Source organism: Schistocerca gregaria, chromosome 3, assembly GCF_023897955.1.
Source record: "Schistocerca gregaria isolate iqSchGreg1 chromosome 3, iqSchGreg1.2, whole genome shotgun sequence".
NCBI classification, from domain to species: domain Eukaryota; kingdom Metazoa; phylum Arthropoda; class Insecta; order Orthoptera; family Acrididae; genus Schistocerca; species Schistocerca gregaria.
Genome location: NC_064922.1, coordinates 881,004,561 through 881,024,714, shown reverse-complemented (window position 1 = coordinate 881,024,714; position 20,154 = coordinate 881,004,561). Strand labels below are relative to the sequence as shown.

General features: G+C 38.6%; 1 protein-coding gene across 1 annotated transcript in view; it reads left to right on the top strand.

Annotated features, from left to right (window-relative positions):
- The window catches only part of LOC126355027 (tripeptidyl-peptidase 2), a 283,245-nt gene that overhangs the window by 110,483 nt on the left and 152,608 nt on the right, over positions 1-20,154 (top strand). The window contains exon 9 of the mRNA XM_050005173.1: positions 12,636-12,869. Within this exon, the coding sequence (XP_049861130.1) occupies positions 12,636-12,869 (234 nt within the window). The remainder of the gene's footprint in view (positions 1-12,635; positions 12,870-20,154) is intronic.

Sequence of the window (20,154 nt, the reverse complement as noted above, 5' to 3'; positions counted from 1 at the left end):
TGGTTTGTTAATCTTCATTTTCGACATCATTGCTATAGCAACACTTTCGTCATTACTATCTGTTGTTGTTAGTTCATAATTCAAACACCGTTTTTGTAATTTATTCCATGTCTTTTCTTCAGCAGGTAGTTTATGCCACGTAATATAAATGTAAGCAAACTCCTTTGGCAAAGTTTGCAAAAATTGTGCACAAAGGTCACCATTGTCAATCGGCTTGTCCAACAATCAAAGCTGAGTTTGTACATCGTCAAATTTGGCTAGATGACCTTGTATACCTCCAGATGCCTCCCACACAATGTTATGGACTTTATGTCTAAGCAGATCAATGTTTTCAGCTGAGTGCACATTATACTTCTTGTGTAGCTTATCCCAAACCTCTTAAGCAGTTTTGCACTCCCCAACACAAAGTAAAGGCTTGGTGTCAAGTGACAGAATTGTCTTTTCCTTGCCTTTGCCTTAGCCTTTGTCCATTTTGCAAGTTCGGTTTCGTAACTCTGTGCGCTTCATTCTGGCCTAATCAGTTCACTATTTACAACATCAAAGATTTTGTTACACTCTAAAATAGTTATCGTAATAATTCTCAAGCTCCCTCATTTTTCTGCGCCCATGAGTTTATCTAGTTGTTGTTTTTCGTTGACCATTGTATCATCTTTGCACTTCTGTTGCACTTCTGTATCGTCGAGTAATTCTTTTTCGAAATCAGCACAGCTGTCGCACTTCATACGAACTTTTATCAACCACGCACATCTGCTACCATGTTGAAAAATTATCAGATGCCATTTTAGAAATGAATCATTTATTAAGCATCTCACAATATGACAATATGATATGAAATACCAACTGCACATTTCAAAACATAGCCAGAGATCATCACAACTACACCAAAAATGAACCAAAGAATTTGAGACATGTGACAGACAACCTTCAAAGAATATGAACAATTGAATCATTAATACTTTTACGGTGTATATGCGCTAGCTGGACTAAAACTAGAGTGTGACCTGTTGTTTATCTCACAGTGTTGTTTGTAGAAGAGTTTGACTCCCTTTCATGATGTTTTGTTTTTTCACAGCCCCACCTGATATTCTGTGAAATGCTCATTCTGTTAGCATTTTCCAGCTCTGTTGGATGTGATAGCCAGCAGTATCTTAGTAAATTGATTGCTGGACCTCAAGCCTTGTTTAAATTGGAGCCTCCTTCCTGGTTTATTTTAACAAAGTCCTTAATTGCGCTGTCCCAGGGACTAGGTGTAGTGTGTGTTGGGAAATGAAATTGCCTATAAATAGTGGCATGAGACTGAATAGTTCAGTCTGGTTGGAGTGCAAGAAGGGAGTACACATAGCAGCACAAATTGCAGTGCCTGAAGAAGATATTTTATTTAAAATGTCAACAACAGATTGACTGAACAGCTTGAAACACACTTAGTCAGTCATGCGAAGAAACTTTGAGAGATCAGTTACATTGAAAGCAGTATTTCATATTAAGTATTTAACTTTAAACATATGGGATCCTGATACCCTTTCTTGACACATAATGAGGAACTAGGGAGATACATTTGGGAGAATTGCTTAGGGGGAGAATTAGGTTATGGTATTTAACGGCAATAAACTCTTCGGCTTTGCATTTTGATTACCCAACTCGGACTAACAGTGCCAGGTAATTTAAATAAAAGTTGGGAACAAAAATTATGGCAGGAAAGAAATGGAAAATTGAGTCTCGTATACGTAGAGTAAATGCAAGCTGAACATGAAACATAATATGTAACAGCTGAGTAGGAAAAGGATGTGGAATACAAAATTTCTTTTACCTAATATTTTCCAGTAATCTGCAGATTTGTCAAGATAATTATTTTTGTGAAAAGTTGTGGTAGGGTATGTTCAACACTTCAAAATGAGTGTCATTCAGAACAGTAGCTTTAATCCCCCCAGAGCAGTAGGTTTCATTTGCAACTTGAGTTAACAATGCTGCATAAGTGATAGCAAACTAGTCGGAAAGATTGTGGTGTGAATAAAGTTGCAACTAGGCTTCCCATGCCACCCCCCCCCCCCCCTCCCCCCAATCCTTGCACCAACCCCAAGAATCAGGTGCAAAGATTGCTCACTTTGTCACTCAATACCACCACAGATCAGAAGAACGGAACCACATCCTTCATCAGGGCTTTGTTTACTCATTGTGATGCCCTGAAATAAGGGACATGCTACCCACCTACCCAAGATCCTTCCCAACCCTCCTGAAGTAGTGTGTGATCGTCCACCCAGCCTTAACAACAACCCATCCATCCCTATGCCACTCCCAATCCCGACTCCTGTGGAAGGTCCAGCTGCAAGATCTATCCAATCCACCCAACCAGCATTTCCTATTCCAGTTCTGTCACAGGCCTATCTTACACTATCAGAGGCTGCCACCTGTGAAGACAACCATGCTATATACCAGTCTACTGCAATCATTGGACAGCTTTTTATATTGGTATGACTACCAACCAGCTGTCAACCTGGATGAATAGTCATTGCCAATCTGTGGCCAAGAGCAAAGTAGACCGTACATTGGCACAACATGCAGCTGAACACAAAATGCTAGAGTTCAGTGTCCGCTTCACTACTCAAGCCATCTGGACATTCCCCTCAATGATATCATTTTCTGAGTGCACAGATGGGAGTTACCCTTAAAACACATTCTCCACTACAAAATTATCCTAACTTCAATCTACGGTAACCTACTGTACCCACACCCTCAATCCAACAGTTTCCGCATCTTCAGTCTTATCACCTCCTCCCTGTTCTCTTCATCTCATCCTCTTTGTGTGGTGCCCTCTGCCAATGCAAACGCCCATCTTTCCCTTTCCCCACTCATTTCCTTTTTCGAACCCCATTTCCTCTCCCTTCCCACCCCCAATTCTCAGCCTTCTGACACTGTCTGTTGGCAGTGTAGTCCTTCCATGTGTCAGCAGACAGTGTTATTCTCTTCCCCCCACCTGTAGCATGCTATCCCTTCCATTTCCCTACCCCCTCCAGATTGCTGCTTCCATTTTACATGGCAGTTGCTTTGTTCCGAGCTGTGGGAAATGGCAGTCGTGTGCTTGAGATGTGCTTACTTGTACGGGTGTGGGGGAATTCTTCTTCTGAATAAGGCTTTGGCTGAAAGCTAATGTGTAAATGTCTTTTTGTTGTGTGTGTATGCAACTCATTGGTGTGCAGCAATCTGTCATTCTCATATATTGACTATTATTTCAACCTGAAGGTTCCATGGATTGCTTCTTATATTTAGTAAATTAAAGGAATGGTAAACATGAAACATTGGTCACAACAACTTATTAGCATAATAATTTCCATATCCAGTTTTCCTGTGTGAGCTAACAATACCTGAAAGTGGTGGACAGATTTCCGGGAATGTACTGTGGCAACGGGCTACATTGAAGCAACTATTTCTCCATGTCTCATTGCAAGTAGATTTTATTTTTAATTTGATAAGTAATATCCCACCATATAGCTTTGGTCCATGGTGACATTGCCACTATTGATTCAAGGACATTCATTGCTGGAAGACTATTGCTTATTTACTTCAGTTGTTCCCACAGTAGGTGGCAGTCAAGACATGATCATTGCATAAACTGTTAACAATGGATTGATGCAATATATTTGGAGATTACCTGCCAATATATGAACAAAAAACAAGGTGCAAAAAAAACACAGTCAACAGGTTGTTGAAATGTAGCCTGTTGCTGTGGTACATTCCCTCAAATTTGTCTGTCATTTTCAGTTACTGCCAGTGCACTGTGGAAAATCAAACTTGATTTTCTGGATGTTTGAAAACATAACCATTCCAACTGTGATTGCTTTGAAACCAGTTATGGAAAATACATTTTATAAAAGTAGACAGAATGTAACATTTTAGAGACCAGTATGTGAATGAGTAGGAATTAAAATCCATGGAGAAGAAGTAAAAACTTTGAGGTTCGCCGATGACATTGTAATTCTGTCAGAGACAGCAAAGGACTTGGAAGAGCAGTTGAATGGAATGGACAGGGTCTTGAAAGGAGGATATAAGATGAACATCAACAAAAGCAAAACGAGGATAATGGAATGTAGTCAAATTAAATCGGGTGATGCTGAGGGAATTAGATTAGGAAATGAGACACTTAAAGTAGTAAAGGAGTTTTGCTATTCGGGGAGCAAAATAACTGATGGTCGAAGTAGAGAGGATATAAAATGTATACTGGCAACGGCAAGGAAAGCTTTTCTGAAGAAGAGAAATTTGTTAACATCGAGTATAGATTTGTCAGGAAGTCGTTTCTGGTAGTATTTGTACGGACAATAAATAGTTTGGACAAGAAGAGAATAGAAGCTTTCAAAATGTGGTGCTACAGAAGAATGCTGAAGATCAGATGGGTACCTCACATAACTAATGAGGAGGTATTGAATAGAATTGGAGAGTAGAGAAATTTGTGGCACAACTTGACTAGAAGAAGGGATCGGTTGGTAGGGCATATTCTGAGGCATCAACGAATCACCAATTTAGTATTGGAGGGTAAAATTCGTAGAGGGAGGCCAAGAGGTGAATACACTAAGCAGATTCAGAAGGATGTAGGTTGCAGTAAGTACTGAGAGATGAAGCAGCTTGCACAGGATAGAGTAGCATGGAGAGCTGCAGCAAAGCAGTCTGTGGACTGAAGACCACAACAACAACATCATCATCATCATTGCTTGATGGTTCTCTGGACCTTGACTTTTGATACCATCACTAAACACGCTTTCACTTCAGGTATGATACACACTTCATTGGCTTGGAGTTAACTGAACTTAAATGGCATTGCACAAAGACCATTGTGCATCCCTTTACTTTGGTTGAGAAAAAAAATGAAGTTTACTTGCTGTACACATTTTGTATAAATGTGATGAAATGTGCAATGAGCTTACAATTTTATGTGCTGTTCCTTTGGCAATGGCAATAATAGATTAGTGAGAAAAGGGCACAATAAATCAAGAAAAAGAAAAAAGAAGCCTATTCATAGAGTTACATACCAGAAATTTCTATCTGGGCTTTTATTGTAAAGTGAATTAGTTTTTAGTCTGTTATTTAAAATACCTTGTTAGTTTTTGACTACAAGCTGCCAGCTGTTACCGATTATCCGTATTTATTTAAGATTTATCACCTTCATTATGATGAAGTACTAAAAAAATTACAGAAATGGACATTATTGATTTCATGTTAAAATATATAAAAAAATCAGAAGAGATACTGTTTGCTTTCCACCCATCATATGCTATGAAACTGTTTTATAGGTTCTAATGATTTCTTTGCAGAGTACGTAGTAAACATATTTACAAATGATTTAAATGTAAATTGAGACAAAAATTTAATTGGCATGGGTGACTGGAACTCGGTAATAGGAAAAGGACGAGAAGGAAACGTAGTAGGTCAATATGGAATGGGATTAAGGAATGAAAGAGGAAGCCGACTGGTAGAATTTTGCACAGAGCATAACTTAATCATAGCTAACACTTGGTTCAAAAATCATAAGAGGGTTGTATACCTGAAAGAAGCCTGGAGATACTGGAAGGTCTCAAATAGATTATATAATGCTAAGACAGAACTTCAGGAAGCAGGTTTTAAACTGTAAGACATTACTAGGGGCAGATGTGGACTCTGACCACAATCTATTGGTTATGAACTGTAGATTAAAACTGAAGAAACTGTGAAAAGGTGGGAATTTGAGGAGATGGGACCTGGGTAAACTGAACGAACCAGAGGTTGTAAGAGGTTGTAGAGAGCTTCAGGGAGAGCATTAAGGAACGGTTGACAAGAATGGGGGAAAGAAATACAGTAGAAGACGAATGGGTAGCTTTGAGAAATGAAATAGTGAAGGTAGTAGAGGATCAAGTAGGTAAAAAGATGAGGGCTAGTAGAAATCCTTGGGTAACAGAAGAAATATTAAATTTAATTGATGAAAGGAGAAAATATAAAAATGCAGTAAATGGAGCAGGCAAAAAGGAATACAAACGTCTCAAAAATGAGATAGCAAGTGCAAAATGGCTAAGCAGGGATGGCTAGAGGACAAATGTAAGGATGTAGAGGCACATATCACTAGGGGTAAGATAGATACTGCCTACAGGAAAATTAAAGAGACCTTTGGAGAAAAGAGCGCCATTTGTATGAATATCAAGAGCTCAGATGGAAACCCAGTTCTAAGCAAAGAAGGGAAAGCAGAAAGGTGGAAGTAGTATATAGAGGATCTACACAAGGGCGATGTACTTCAGGGCAATATTATGGAAATGGAAGAGAATGTAGATGAAGATGAAATAGGAGATACGATACTGCGTGAAGAGTTTGACACAGCACTGAAAGACCTGAGTCGAAACAAGGCACCGGGAGTAGACACCATTCCGTTAGAACTACTGACAGCCTTGGGAGAGCCAGGCCTAACAAAACTCTACCTTCTAGTGAGCAAGATGTATGAGACAGGCAAAATACCCTTAGACTTTAAGAAGAATATAATAATTCCAATCCCAAAGAAAGCAGGTGCTGACAGGTGAGAAAATTACCAAACTGTCAATTTAATAAGCCATGGCTGCAAAATACTAACACACACTCTTTACAGACAAATGGGACCCTACAACTTATCTTAGAAGAAAGATTAAGGAAAGGCAAACCTACGTTTTAGGCATTTGTAGACTCAGAGAAAGCTTTTGACAATGTTGACCGGAATACTCTCTTTCAGATTCTGAAAGTGGCAGGGGTAAAATACAGGGAGCGAAAGGCTATTTACAATTTTTACAGAAACCAGATGACAGTTGTAAGAGTTGAGGAACATGAAAGGGAAGCAGTGGTTGGGAAGGGAGTGAGACAGGGTTGTAGCCTATCCCTGATGTTATTCAAACTGTATATTGAGCAGAGTAGTAAAGGAAAGCAAAGAAAAATTTGGTGTAGAAATTAAATCCATTGAGAAGAAATAAAAACTTTGAGGTTTGCCGATGACATTGTAATTCTATCAGAGACGGCAAAGGACCTGGAAGAGCAGTCGAACAGAATGGACAGTCAGTCTACATAGTGTTTTAGCCAGAGAATAAAATTTTTATTTAAAGACAGAAATCAGACTGCAGCTATGAGGGTCAGACTAGCATGTTATTATAAATCGGCTTTTGTATCATAGATTGAAGCAAGGAGTGACGCACAAGGGGACCTGGTACCAGAGGCAGTAGTTTCGCGTTTCTCTCAAGATGTGCTTCTCACAGGCATTCTGCTTTTTGAAGCAAACTGTGTGTACTCGTGTTTCATTGCTCTTCTTCTCTGTTGGTTCAGTGACTTCTGGGAAATATCTTTCTGTCAACTGAGGAGGGTGGTGTGTTTGTGCTGGTTGGCTTGCATTAGGAGGGTCAACATAAATTTCAGTGAATCCTTTTTTCCCTCCTGATTTGCCATACGAAATAAAATAATTTTACACAGAAACTTCTAGCAAACAAAGATTTTGTTGTTATACTTCTTGTCTTCTGTGTACAGTATCCAATGCCATTCACTGATCGGCTCAAGAATAGTTGAAAGGAGTACCACATCTATCCTGTATTTCCAGCGCAATGCTAGAACTTTTTCACTTGCTAATTCTGCCTGTTGTAATTTTATATTTTGTAGAGACTGTGGCATCTCTGGGTCATTTTTACTGTTCCATAACTATCAGTTAACCTCAAAATTGGTAATATGCTAACTGTGGAGATGTGTAAAAGCTATCTACATCTATACTCTGCAAACCACCTTGAGGTGTGTGGCAAAGGGTTCGTCCCATTGTACTGTTTTATTATGGTTTGTTCCCTGTCCATTTACATATGGAGTGCAGGAAGAGTGATTGTTTGAATGCCTCTGTATGTGCAGTAATTATTCAAATATTTTTTTTTTTTTATTTTGAAGCAATTTGTTACAGAGTTTTTTATATTCTTAGAGTTACAGTTTCAAGCCAGTTTTTTAAATTTTAATAGACTTTCTCAGACTATCTTACATCTGTCTTCAACAGTCTTGAAACAAACCTGTGACCATTCGTGCTAGCCCCCTCTGCAGAAGTTCAATATCCCTTGTTATTGTATTTACTCGAGTCTAAGCCGCACCTGAAATTTGAGACTCGAAATTCAAGGGGAGGGAAAAGTTTTAGGCCGCATCTCCAAATCGAAACAAAGTTGGTCCACTGTAATACGAGACAATTTAGGTCGAATGAATGACGATACAGCTACAGTTGTTTGGTTTGAGTCGTAAGCTTAGCAGTTAAGCTTTACCAGGTAGCCTTTGCTATGCGTCAGGTGCTCCATCCATATTTATACAGGTACCCTTCCTTTTTCATGTGCTTCGTCTGGTTTGAATTGATTGCTTATTTTTCTTTGATCTGATAAGCGCAGTTTTCTTTGTTATAGGTGTTTACGTCACTCTACGCTGAATATGCATTACTGTACTGTGTCATGCATTGTTTGTCGTACTCTGATACTGCTCGTTTACGGCCTGTCACCGTCTTTGATAATGATCAACAAGAACCAAATAATAGACTGTGTATGATAGATGTTCTGAACGAGAGTTTAGGGAAAATTTTTCTCCGTTTGAAAATCTTTGCAGGCGTCTCTTTAGTACATTACATTCTGCACAGAAATTAGTCATCTTAGATTTAAAAATCTAGTCAATTGCCTCGCTTCATTTCTGACTGTATCACTGTTTAACTTAAGAATAATACGAATATAAACATGACATGATATATATATTCCTCCGCGTTTGCTGTTGTCTCACTCTAGTTTTGTGGTTTATTACGCAGAGAGGATTTAAATGAGATAGCAGCAAACACGTAACAATACATGGCAAAATGTTTATATTTGTATTATTCTTATGGTGACGAGAATACTGCAAGTGATTCACAATTTATAAAAGTTCCTATTAGCAACCATCTCTTCTCACAGATAGAAAAAATTCAGAACATAGAGTTGGCCATATTGACAAACATCCGAAACATTCTTGCCAGTTTGACTTTCATAGTACATTGAAATGCTGCTACATTCGAAGATGAACAATACGGAATTTGTTTTTACTTTGTTGGATAATGTATAAAAATGCAGTGGTCGAAACTCGGTGCGGAGAAAAAAAAGCTTGTCTTCCACCTTTTTTTTTTAAAAAAAATTATTTACTGACGCAGAGGTTTTGGCGCCAGTATTTATCTTTGTGCCTACAAAGAATGCCTGTGTAGCGCTACATATATTAGACAGCAGAACTAAGTTGTGGCGGCACCCACCAACATTTTTAAGAACTTCCACTTGCTTTGCTCTCGATTCTAAGCAGCAGGCAGTTTTTTGGATTACAATAACTGGAAAAAAAGTGCGGCTTAGATTTGAGTAAATACGATAATTCCATCTAGTATGAGTAAATACGGTAATTCCATCTAGTATGGGTCCCACACACTTGAGCAATATTGTAGAACTGTTCGCACAAGTGATTTGTAAGCAATCTACTTTGTAGATTGATTGCACTTCCCCAGTATTCTACCAATAAAACGAAGTATATCACATGCCTTACCCCCAACTGAATCTAAGTGATCATTCTATTTCATACCCCTACAGAGCGTTACACCTAGGTATTTGTATGAACTGGCTAATTCCAACTGTGACTCATTGATTATATTCATAGGATACTACGTTTCTTCATTTTGTGAAGTGCAAAATTGTATATTTCTGAACATTTAAAGCAAGTTACCAGTCTCTGCACCACTTTGAAATCTTAAGATCTGGCTGAATATTTATGTAGCTTCTTTCAGATAGTACTGCATTATAAATAACTGTATCAAAGCCTGATTTTACAGTTAATATTGTATGCAAGCTCATTAATATATGACATGAACAGCAAGGATCCAACACATATCCAACACACATCCCTGGGGCACACCCAAAGTTACTTCTATTGATGATGATGATGATGATGATGATCATGATGATGATGATGGTCCATCCTAGATAACGTTTTGCGTTCTCCCTAACAAAAAGTCCTCAATACAGTCAGATTTTTCACTTGTTACTGCATATAATCGTACTAATGACAATAAACATACATGTAGTATGAGTCAATTGCTTTTTGGAAATCGAAAAGTACTGCATCTACCTGATTGCCTTGATCCAAAACTTTCAGTATGCCATGTGAGAAAAGTGCAATTTGGGTTTCACATGATCGATGTTTCCAAAATCCGTGCTTGGTGTTGGCATTGAGGAGGTTGTTCTAACCAAGATTATACAACAAATCAATGTCAAGGATATTGGATGGTATTTTTGTGCTTCACTTCTACTAGCCTTCTTGTAGACAGGTGTGACGTGTGTCTTTCACCAAGAACTGGGCATGGTTTTTTGTTCGAGGGATCTGCAGTAGATTATAGTCAGAAGAGGGGCTAAGTCAACCACAAAGTTAGTATAGAATCTGACAGGGATTCTATTGAACCCTGGAGCTTTGTTTGGTTTTAACGATTTTGGATTTGGATGTTTCTCAACACCACTGACACTAATACTTATTTCATTCATCTTTTTGGTGGTAAGAGGGTGAAATTGGGGCAATTCTCCATTCATATTTTCTATGGTATGAGGATTAAATGGTAAATTCTTCTGGGTTTTCCTTTGTAAAGGAACATTTGAAAATTGAGTTAAGCATTTCAGCTTTTGCTTCGCTACCATCGGTTTCAGTTTGTCTGATTCACTAGGTACGGGACTCTAACTTTGATGCCACTAACAGCCTTTACATATGACCAGAATTGCTTTGGGTTCTGTGAAAGATCATGTGACAGTATTCTGCTATGGTAGTCATTGAAGACTTCATGTATTGCTCTCTTGACAGCCAAATGTGTTTCATTCAGCATCTCTTTATAATATACCTACTATTTGTTTTACACTAATTATGCAGTAATCTCTGTTTCTTTAGAATTTTTTTTACAGTGATTATATATTATGGATGTTCCCTCCAATATGAACTGTTTTACTGGGTACATATGTATACAGTGTTGCATGGTCAACTATTCTTTTAAACTTAGGGTAGGGCCACATGAACTCTGGCTGTGTTGAAAGTTTCAAGCTTCTCATTAAGGTATGACACTACTGATTTTTTTATCTAGTTTTCTGAACATATATACCTTTTCTGCTTGTTTTAGGTGTTCTTTGTACTTTGGTAATCATTGTTGCCCCAACTGCATCATGGTCTATGATACCAGTTTCAGTGTGGTCATCCTCAAGACAGGTCAGGTCCAATGAACTTCCATTTTGAGAGGGGTTTCCAACTATCTGTTGTAGGTAGTTTTCAGAGAATGCACTCAGTAATATTTCACAGGATATCTTACCGTGCCCACCTCTAACAAAACTGTATTTTTCCCCAACTGATTGTTGGATGATTTTAAGTCTCCACCAATGATTACAGTATGATTGGGGAATTAACGTTAAAGTGATCTGCAGTTTTCTCTAAAAGTTTTTGGTTACATCAGGAGATGAGTTTGGTTGTCAATAGAAGCACTCTATTATCATTTTATGCCTACCCGTGATACCGACTCTTGCCCAACCTTGCTACAGTGTGGTTCTGAAAATGTCAAAACATCGCGTGATGTGATCGGAAAATTCGTAAAGTCTGCATCCTGTATTGTCCCATTCCGTTTAAATAATCAGGAGTCACACATACCTGCTAGATGATTCACACGGCATGTGGAGTTTCATTAAATATCCTGCCCTTTCCATGGGGATATACTGTGCCCAACCCAGTCAGCCCCTGTACTAAAGTAGACTTTCATCCACCAAAATGTCCCATTCAGGAACGTGATAGGTTTTTAATTTATTTTCAAGGTGCCGGTAAACTTGTCAGATGTAGTTCGTTGTGGGATATGTATGATTTGCAGCATCATAAAATTCATTCTCAGAAAAATTAAGACACTTTTTGATTTAGCAAAACCTCTTGTAAGACATTACATAATTGAGAATGAAGTTGATGTCCAGTACATTTGCAATTCGGGTTACTGAACAACACTTTACAAAATGCTTGCAGCAAGGAAAATTTGAAGCTCTTTCCATGACGGTAGCAACACGTTACATCTGGTCACTGAAACACATTGAGTGATATATTTAGCTGTTTCCACCTGTGTCATTCCTATCAAATCCCTGTCAGAAAAAGTGATCAAATATTTCAAGTTTGTCATCGGCAAAATGAATCGTACAGCTGGGATTAGCAGTAAATGGAAATCTTGGTGGAGCGCAGTCAGTATTTTGATCAACAACATTCCACAATCTGACCTCAGACAATCTATATTGGTGTCTTTCTCACAATCTTCCCCACTTTAATTAAAGTTTGAAAGTGTTGTTAACAGATTCCGAAACAGGAATGTCTTCCCACTGCTCTTCCTCACTGGTATAATAAAGTCATTTTAGCGAACTGTGAGCAGACATAATACTGCAACACGACAACATTTATAATTTGGATGTTGGTGCAGGGATGCACAAAATTTGGAGGCATGAGTTATCTCAGAATATTATTTCCCAGCAAAACAGTTTAACCTGGGTTCTCAGGATAACCAGTTACGAGGTTAATATTATGTAGTTTGTCAGTGTCGTATTGTAAATTAATCACTTTTTTATGTTCTAATACACTAATGATATGTTTTTCAGGAGTCGGTGCATATGTTTCACCAGATATGATGGTAGCAGAATACTCACTCCGTGAGAAACAACCGGGTATGCCATACACATGGACATCACGCGGACCTACGATAGATGGTGATTTTGGTGTGACCGTCTGTGCTCCTGGTGGTGCAATCACCTCAGTCCCTAACTTTACCTTAAGGAATAGCCAGCTGATGAATGGGACTAGCATGGCTTCTCCACATGTCTGCGGTGCAATAGGTTGGTAGAAAAATTAATTTCTGGCAGAGTGCTCATTTTATCATCAGGTTGTTTTCACGCTGTGAAATTTGAAATGTAGTGAGTGGCCCATGGGGCAAGTCAGAAAGTAAATGAATGTACACTGACAGTGTCACATAAAAAGGCATGTGCTGCAACCTTTGTTAAAACCAGTAAAAAATTAAATCCAAGCAGTGTTCTCCATGTGTAAAAGCTGCAAAATTAATCATTAAGAACTAAATTTTTAAAAGAGGATGATATGTTTGAGGCAACCTGTCTTTGAAATGTTCATTCAGTCTCAGCCATTAATGACTAAAAAGCTATTGGTAAAGTTCAATACACACAGTCGGGGAGTGCAGAATGCTAATCCATAACTACCAGTCGAAGAGCTCACTCAGTTACAATCTGTGCTTCTCGGTTTATAATACAGTTGCGCCTGGAAAGTAAACAATGCTTAACAAATGAGGGTGATCAATTTCCCTTTGAAAAATGTCCCGGGATCTCTGTCTGGAAACCAGTCATAATATTATCGTGAGGAGATAATATACTGTCTTCTTCTACTATGGGAGACATTGTCACATGTGCAGTTTTCAGCATATCTGTTGTAACAAGCCTCTGAATTATTAGATTCGTGGTAGCTAACTTCGTGTTTGTGAAATTGTCACCAATAATAATCACACTATTAAGGCAATGTGGTAAACCTGGCTGATACTATAGAAGGCTGTAAATGTGGAAGAGACCTGGATACACCAGAAGGTTTCAGATTTTATTGTACAGTGTGTCCCATTTTTCTTGACCATCCTAAATAACTGTTCTTCCAGATGCAAATTACAAAATGATTCAAGCAAATGTTCTTCAGCCATGAGGGGGACATCAATCAGCATGATAGCCTTCGTTGTAGCTTTGTTTTTTTACAAAGATATGAATTGCAGTATGACTTTTTTAAATGGCATCCTGTATTTTTTATTCAGTAAGTCATTTCCTCTCCTAAAGACCTATTCAAAAATGTATTACAGTGTACCATTCACTGAAACACAAAGTTATTAATTACATAACGTTGTGTTTCAGTGAATGGTACACTGTGACACATTTTTGAATAGGTTTTTAGGAGAGGAATACTCTTTCAAATTCTGAAGGTGGCAGGGGTAAAATACAGGGAGCTAAAGGCTATTTAAAATTTGTACAGAAACCAGATGGCAGTTGTAAGAGTCGAGGAACATGAAAGGGAAGCAGTGGTTGGGAAGGGAGTGGGACAGGGTTGTAGACTATCCCCGGTGTTATTCAATCTGTATATTGAGCAAGCAGTGAAGGAAATAAAAGAAAAGTTCGGAGTAGGCATTAAAATCCATGGAGAAGAAATAAAAAACTGAGGTTCGCTGATAACATTGTAATTCTATCACACAGCAAAGGACTTGGAAGAGCAGTTGAAAGGAATGGACAGTGTCTTGAAAGGACGATATAAGATGAACATCAACAAAAGCAAAACGAGGATAATGGAATGTAGTCGATTTAAGTCGGGTGCTGCAGAGGGAATTAGATTAGGAAATGAGACATCTACATCTACATCTACATGACTACTCTGCAATTCACATTTAAGCGCTTGGCAGAGGGTTCATCGAACCACAATCATACTATCTCTCTACTATTCCACTCCCGAACAGCGAGCGGGAAAAACGAACACCTAAACCTTTCTGTTCGAGCTCTGATTTCTCTTATTTTATTTTGATGATCATTCCTACCTGTGTAGGTTGGGCTCAACAAAATATTTTCGCATTCGGAAGAGAAAGTTGGTGACTGAAATTTCGTAAAAAAGGTCTCGCCGCGACGAAAAACGTCTATGCTGTAATGACTTCCATCCCAACTCGTGTATCATATCTGCCACACTCTCTCCCCTATAACGTGATAATACAAAATGAGCTGCCCTTTTTTTGCACCCTTTCGATGTCCTCCGTCAATCCCACCTGGTAAGGATCCCACACCGCGCAGCAATATTCTAACAGAGGGCGAATGAGTGTAGTGTAAGCTGTCTCTTTAGTGGACTTATTGCATCTTCTAAGTGTCCTGCCAATGAAACTTAAAGCAGTAAAAGAGTTTTACTATTTGGGGAGCAAAATAACTGATGATGGTCGAAGTAGAGAGGATATAAAATGTAGACTGGCAACAGCAAGGAAAGCATTTCTGAAGAAGAGAAATTTGTTAACATCGAGTATAGATTTAAGTGTCAGGAAGTCTTTTCTGAAAGTATTTGTTTGGAGTGTAGCCATGTATGGAAGTGAAACATGGACGATAACTAGTTTGGACAAGAAGAGAATAGAAGCTTTCGAAATGTGGTGCTACAGAAGAATACTGAAGATAAGGTGGATAGATCACGTAACTAATGAGGAGGTATTGAATAGGATTGGGGAGAAGAGAAGTTTGTGGCACAACTACGACTAGAAGAAGGGATCGGTTGGTAGGACATATTATGAGACATTCATGGATCACCAATTTAGTATTGGAAGCCAACGTGCAGGGTAAAAATCATAGAGGGGGACCAAGAGATAAATACACTAAGCAGATTCAGAAGGATGTAGGCTGCAGTAGGTACTGGGAGATGAAGAAGCTTGCACAGGATAGAGTAGCATGGAGAGTTGCATCAAACCAGTCTCAGGACTGAAGACTACAACAACAAATACACTCTCACAATACTCCTTCCACCTTTCTGGTTTCCCTTCTTTGCTTAGGACTGGTTTTCATCTGAGCTCTTGATATTCATACAGGTGGTTCTCTATTTTCTCCAAAGGTCCCCTAGTGAGATAAGACTTTTGTTTTCCCTTTTACCTGCTCCATTTATTGCATTTTTATATTTTCTCCTTTCATCAATTAAATTCAACATCTCTTCTGTTATCCAAGGATTTCTACTAGCCCTCATCTTTTTACCTACTGTGTCTTCTGTTGCCTTCTCTACTTCATCTCTCGAAACTATCCATTCTTCTTTTGCTGTATTCCTTTCCACTGTTATTGTCGGTCATTCCATAATGCTCCCTCTGAAACTCTCGAGAACATCTCATTCTTTCACTTTACTCGCATCCCGTCTCCTTTAATTCCCACCTTTTTTGCCGTTTCTTCAGTTTTAATCTACAGTTCATAACCAATAGATTGTGGTCAGAGTCCGCATCTGGCCCTGGAAATGTCTTACAATTTAAAACCTGGTTCCTAAATCTCTGTCTTACCATTATATAATCTATCTGAAACCTAGTATCTCCAGGGTTCTTCCATGTATACAACCTTCTTTCATGGTTCTTGAACCAAGTGTTAGTTATGATTAAGTTGTGTTCTGTGCAAAATTCTACCAGACGGCTTCCTCTTTCATTTATCTCCCCCTAATCCATATTCACCCACTACGTTTCCTTCTCTCCCTTTCCCTACTACCGAATTCGTCACCCATTACTATTAAATTTTTGTCTCCCTTCAGTACCGGAATAATTTCTTTTACCTCATCATACATTTCATCAATTTCTTCATCTGCAGAGCTAGTTGGCATATAAACTTGTACTGCTGTAGTAGGCGCGGGCTTCGTGTCTATCTTGGCCATAATAATGCATTCAGTATGCTGATTGTAGTAGCTCACCCGCACACCTATTTTTTTTATTCATTATTAGACTTAATCGTGCATTACCCCTATTTGATTTTGTATTTATAACCTTATATTAACCTGACCAAAAACCTTGTTCCTCCTGCCACCGAACTTCGCTAATTCCCCTCTATATCTAACTTTAACCTATCCATTTCCCTTTTTAAATTTTGTAATCTACCTGCCCGATTAAGGGATCTGACATTCCACGCACCGATCCATAAAATGCCAGTTTTCTTTCTCCTGATAACGACGTCCTCTTGAGTAGTCCCTGCCCGGAGATCCGAATGGGGGGACTATTTTACCTCCCAAATATTTTACCCCAGAGGACGCCATCATCATTTAATCATACAGTAAAGCTGCATGCCTTTGGGAAAAATTACTGCTGTAGTTTCCCCTTGCTTTAAGCCGTTCGCAGCACCAGCACAGCAAGGCCGTTTTGGTTAGTGTTACAAGGCCAGATCAGTCAGTCATCCAGGCTGTTGCCCCTGTAACTACGGAAAAGACTGCTGCCCCTCTTCAGGAGAGCCTATACTAGGGAAATGTACTTCAGGGCAATATTATGGAAATGGAAGAGGATGTAGATGAAGATGAGAAGGGATATATAATACTGCATGAAGAATTTGACAAAACACTAAAAGAATAAAGTCAAAACAAGGCCCCGGAAATAGACACCATTGTGTTAGAGCTACTGATAACCTTGGGAGAGCTATCCATGACAAAACTCTTCCACCTGGTGAATGACAGGTATGGAACAGGTGAAATACCCTCAGACTTCAAGGAGAATATAATAATCCAAATTCTAAAGAAAGCAAATACTGATAGATGTTGAAATTACTGACCTATCAGTTTAATAAGTCACGGCTGCAAAATACTAATACGAATTCTTTGCAGAAGGATGGAGAAACTGGTAGAAGCCGACCTTGGGGAAGATCAGTTCAGATTCCAGAGAAATAAAGGAATACATGAGGCAATAGTTACCATAGACCTTTCTTAGAAGGTAGGTTAAGAAAAGGCAAACGTATGTTAATAGCATTTGTAGTCTTAGAGAAAGCTTTTGACAATGTAGACTGGAATTCTCTTTCAATTTCTAAAGGTGGCAGAGGTAATATACAGGGAGCGAAAGGCTATTTACAATTTGTACAGAAACCAAATGGCAGTTGTAAGATATGAGAGGCAGTAAGGTGAAGTGGTGCGTGGGAGGGGCGGGGGGGAGGAGAGGGAGAGAGAGAGAGAGAGAGAGAGAGAGAGAGAGAGAGAGAGAGAGAGAGAGAGAGAGAGAGAGGGGGGGGGGGGGGTGTTGTAACTTATCCCCGATGTTATTCAATGTATACATTGAGCATGTAGTATGGGGGGGGGGGGGGGGGGAATTGGAGTAGGAATTGAAGTCGGATGGCAAAGGACATGGAAGAGCAATTTAATGGAATGGACAGATTCTTGAAAGAAGGATATAAGATGAACATAAACAAAAGCAAAACGAGGATAATGGAATGTAGTTGAAATAAATCAGATGATGCTGAGGGAATTAGGTTAGGAAATGAGACACTTGAAGTAGTAGATGAGTTTGCTATTTGGGGAACAAAACAGTTGATGGTCGAAGTAGGGAGAATATAAAATTCAGACTGGCAATGGCAAGAAAAGAGATTCTGAAGAAGAGAAATTTGATGATATTGTGTATTGATTTAAGTGTCAGGAAGTCTTTTCTGAAAGTATTTGTATGGAGTATAGGCATTTATGAAACTGACACGTGGACGATAAACAGTTTAGACAAGAAGAGAATAGAAGCTTTCGAAATGTGGTGCTACAGAAGAATGCTGAAGATTAATGAGTAGATCACATAACTAATTAGGAGGACTGCATAGAATTGAGGTGAAGATAAATTTGTGTCACAACCTGAGTAGGAGGAGTAATTGTTTGGTAGGCTACATGCTGAGGCATCAAAAGATCACCAATTTAGTACTGGAGATCAGTGTGCGGGTTAAAAATCATAGATAAATATAGTAAGCAGATTCAGAAGGATGTGGGTTGCAGTAGCTACTTGGAGATGAAGAGACTTGCGCAGGATAGAGTGGCATGGAGAGCTGCGTCAAACCAGTCTTTGGACTGAAGACCACAACAAAAAATTCTTCAAAAGAAATTAACTGTTGATACTGAGCAGTGTCATGTGAGTAACTTGTACTGTAAATATCAGTACTGATAAAAATAACTAGCAGTTTCAAGATTTTTAGTGTGCCCAAGTTCTGACAGCAGGAAGTTTTAGGTTAGGCTCACTGTGCTGATGTAAAATAAAAAAGCTGCCAAGTGGTGTAGGCCATGACCATCATGGATTTTGTTAAAAATTTTTGTAAACACTTGTACATGTTCCTCATAAACATTGGTAAAATTTCACGATAATTGAGCCAATACTTCTGGGATATACTCATTTGAAAATCCACCATAGTCAGCTGTCAATAGAGTACCTGTGAGTTTTAGGGAATTCTAAGACATATTTCTGGCGATATTTTCTTGAAAGAAGCAAAACTAGGTCATATTGTGCAACTTTTTGTACTCTCTTAAGTTAAAAAATAGAAACCGATTTCATATGCGTTTTACATACAGAAATTTGAAGTTAAGTTCTCCGAAAAAAATAGGAGCTTGAAAATTGTGGAATTTATTTTTTATATATTTGAAACTAATTGAGAGATACATCTGAAACTCGGCATGTAATAATTTACCAATACAAGGTCTTAGAATAGAAAATTTCGTTCTCCTGCTGCTTTCCAGTAGTTAACAAATTGAGTACAAAGTTGATGATTTTTCTAAGAATGCCAAAAATTTTTGTTCCCCCTTTTACGAAAGAGTATTTTGCAAACTCTCTTAAACCATTTTCATTATAATGACCGTCTTGTAAACCATCGAAAAATAACTGTTTGGTTTTGCAGTGCAAACATATAAGGTGGAAGTGAATTGAAAATGGGCCCATTTTCCTCTGGTACTCAAATTAAATGTGATATCTTTGTTCTACAGTTGTTTAGGCAACATCAGTCTTGATGACTAGGAGGTGAGATACAGTCTGAATAAGTCAAAAAAGTCAAGAAAGGGGTGTCGTTTATCACAACTCATCATGACATATTTCACACTGTGTACCTGCTGTAACTTCAGCATTCAACTTGTTATAAACTTTACAGTTTAACTGTATATTATCTAGGCACTGGAGATCACGGTAGTAAAATTGTTTCATAACAGCTGTAGCACTCATCTAGCCTGTGGATTTCACACCATTTCACATTGTGTAAATTTTGATGAAATTTTTAGCGGTCTTCCTGGCATTTTTTAAAAATGGATTCATGTTACGGAGAGCTATTAGTGTGTCTTCCTATTGTGTAATGCTTTTGATGTGCTACTTTAATTCTGGATTAATTTATAGCATACTTTGTGTTAGCATAGTTTGCTGTTAGGTTGGAACATTAGTATACTGATGAAAAATTGTCTAACTCTTTTGCTGTGGTCCATGGTGGCTTAACCACTGCTGGTTTCTTTTAAAGTGAGAAAACCAGCACCCCCATCACCATAGGGGCCATGTTTGACAGCTATGCAACAACAGCCAAGGGCAAGTTTCTTTACCACAGGTCCCAAAGTCTGACAATGGTTTCGTTATACAGAACCCCAAGCTGATAATACATTTCTATAAACGTC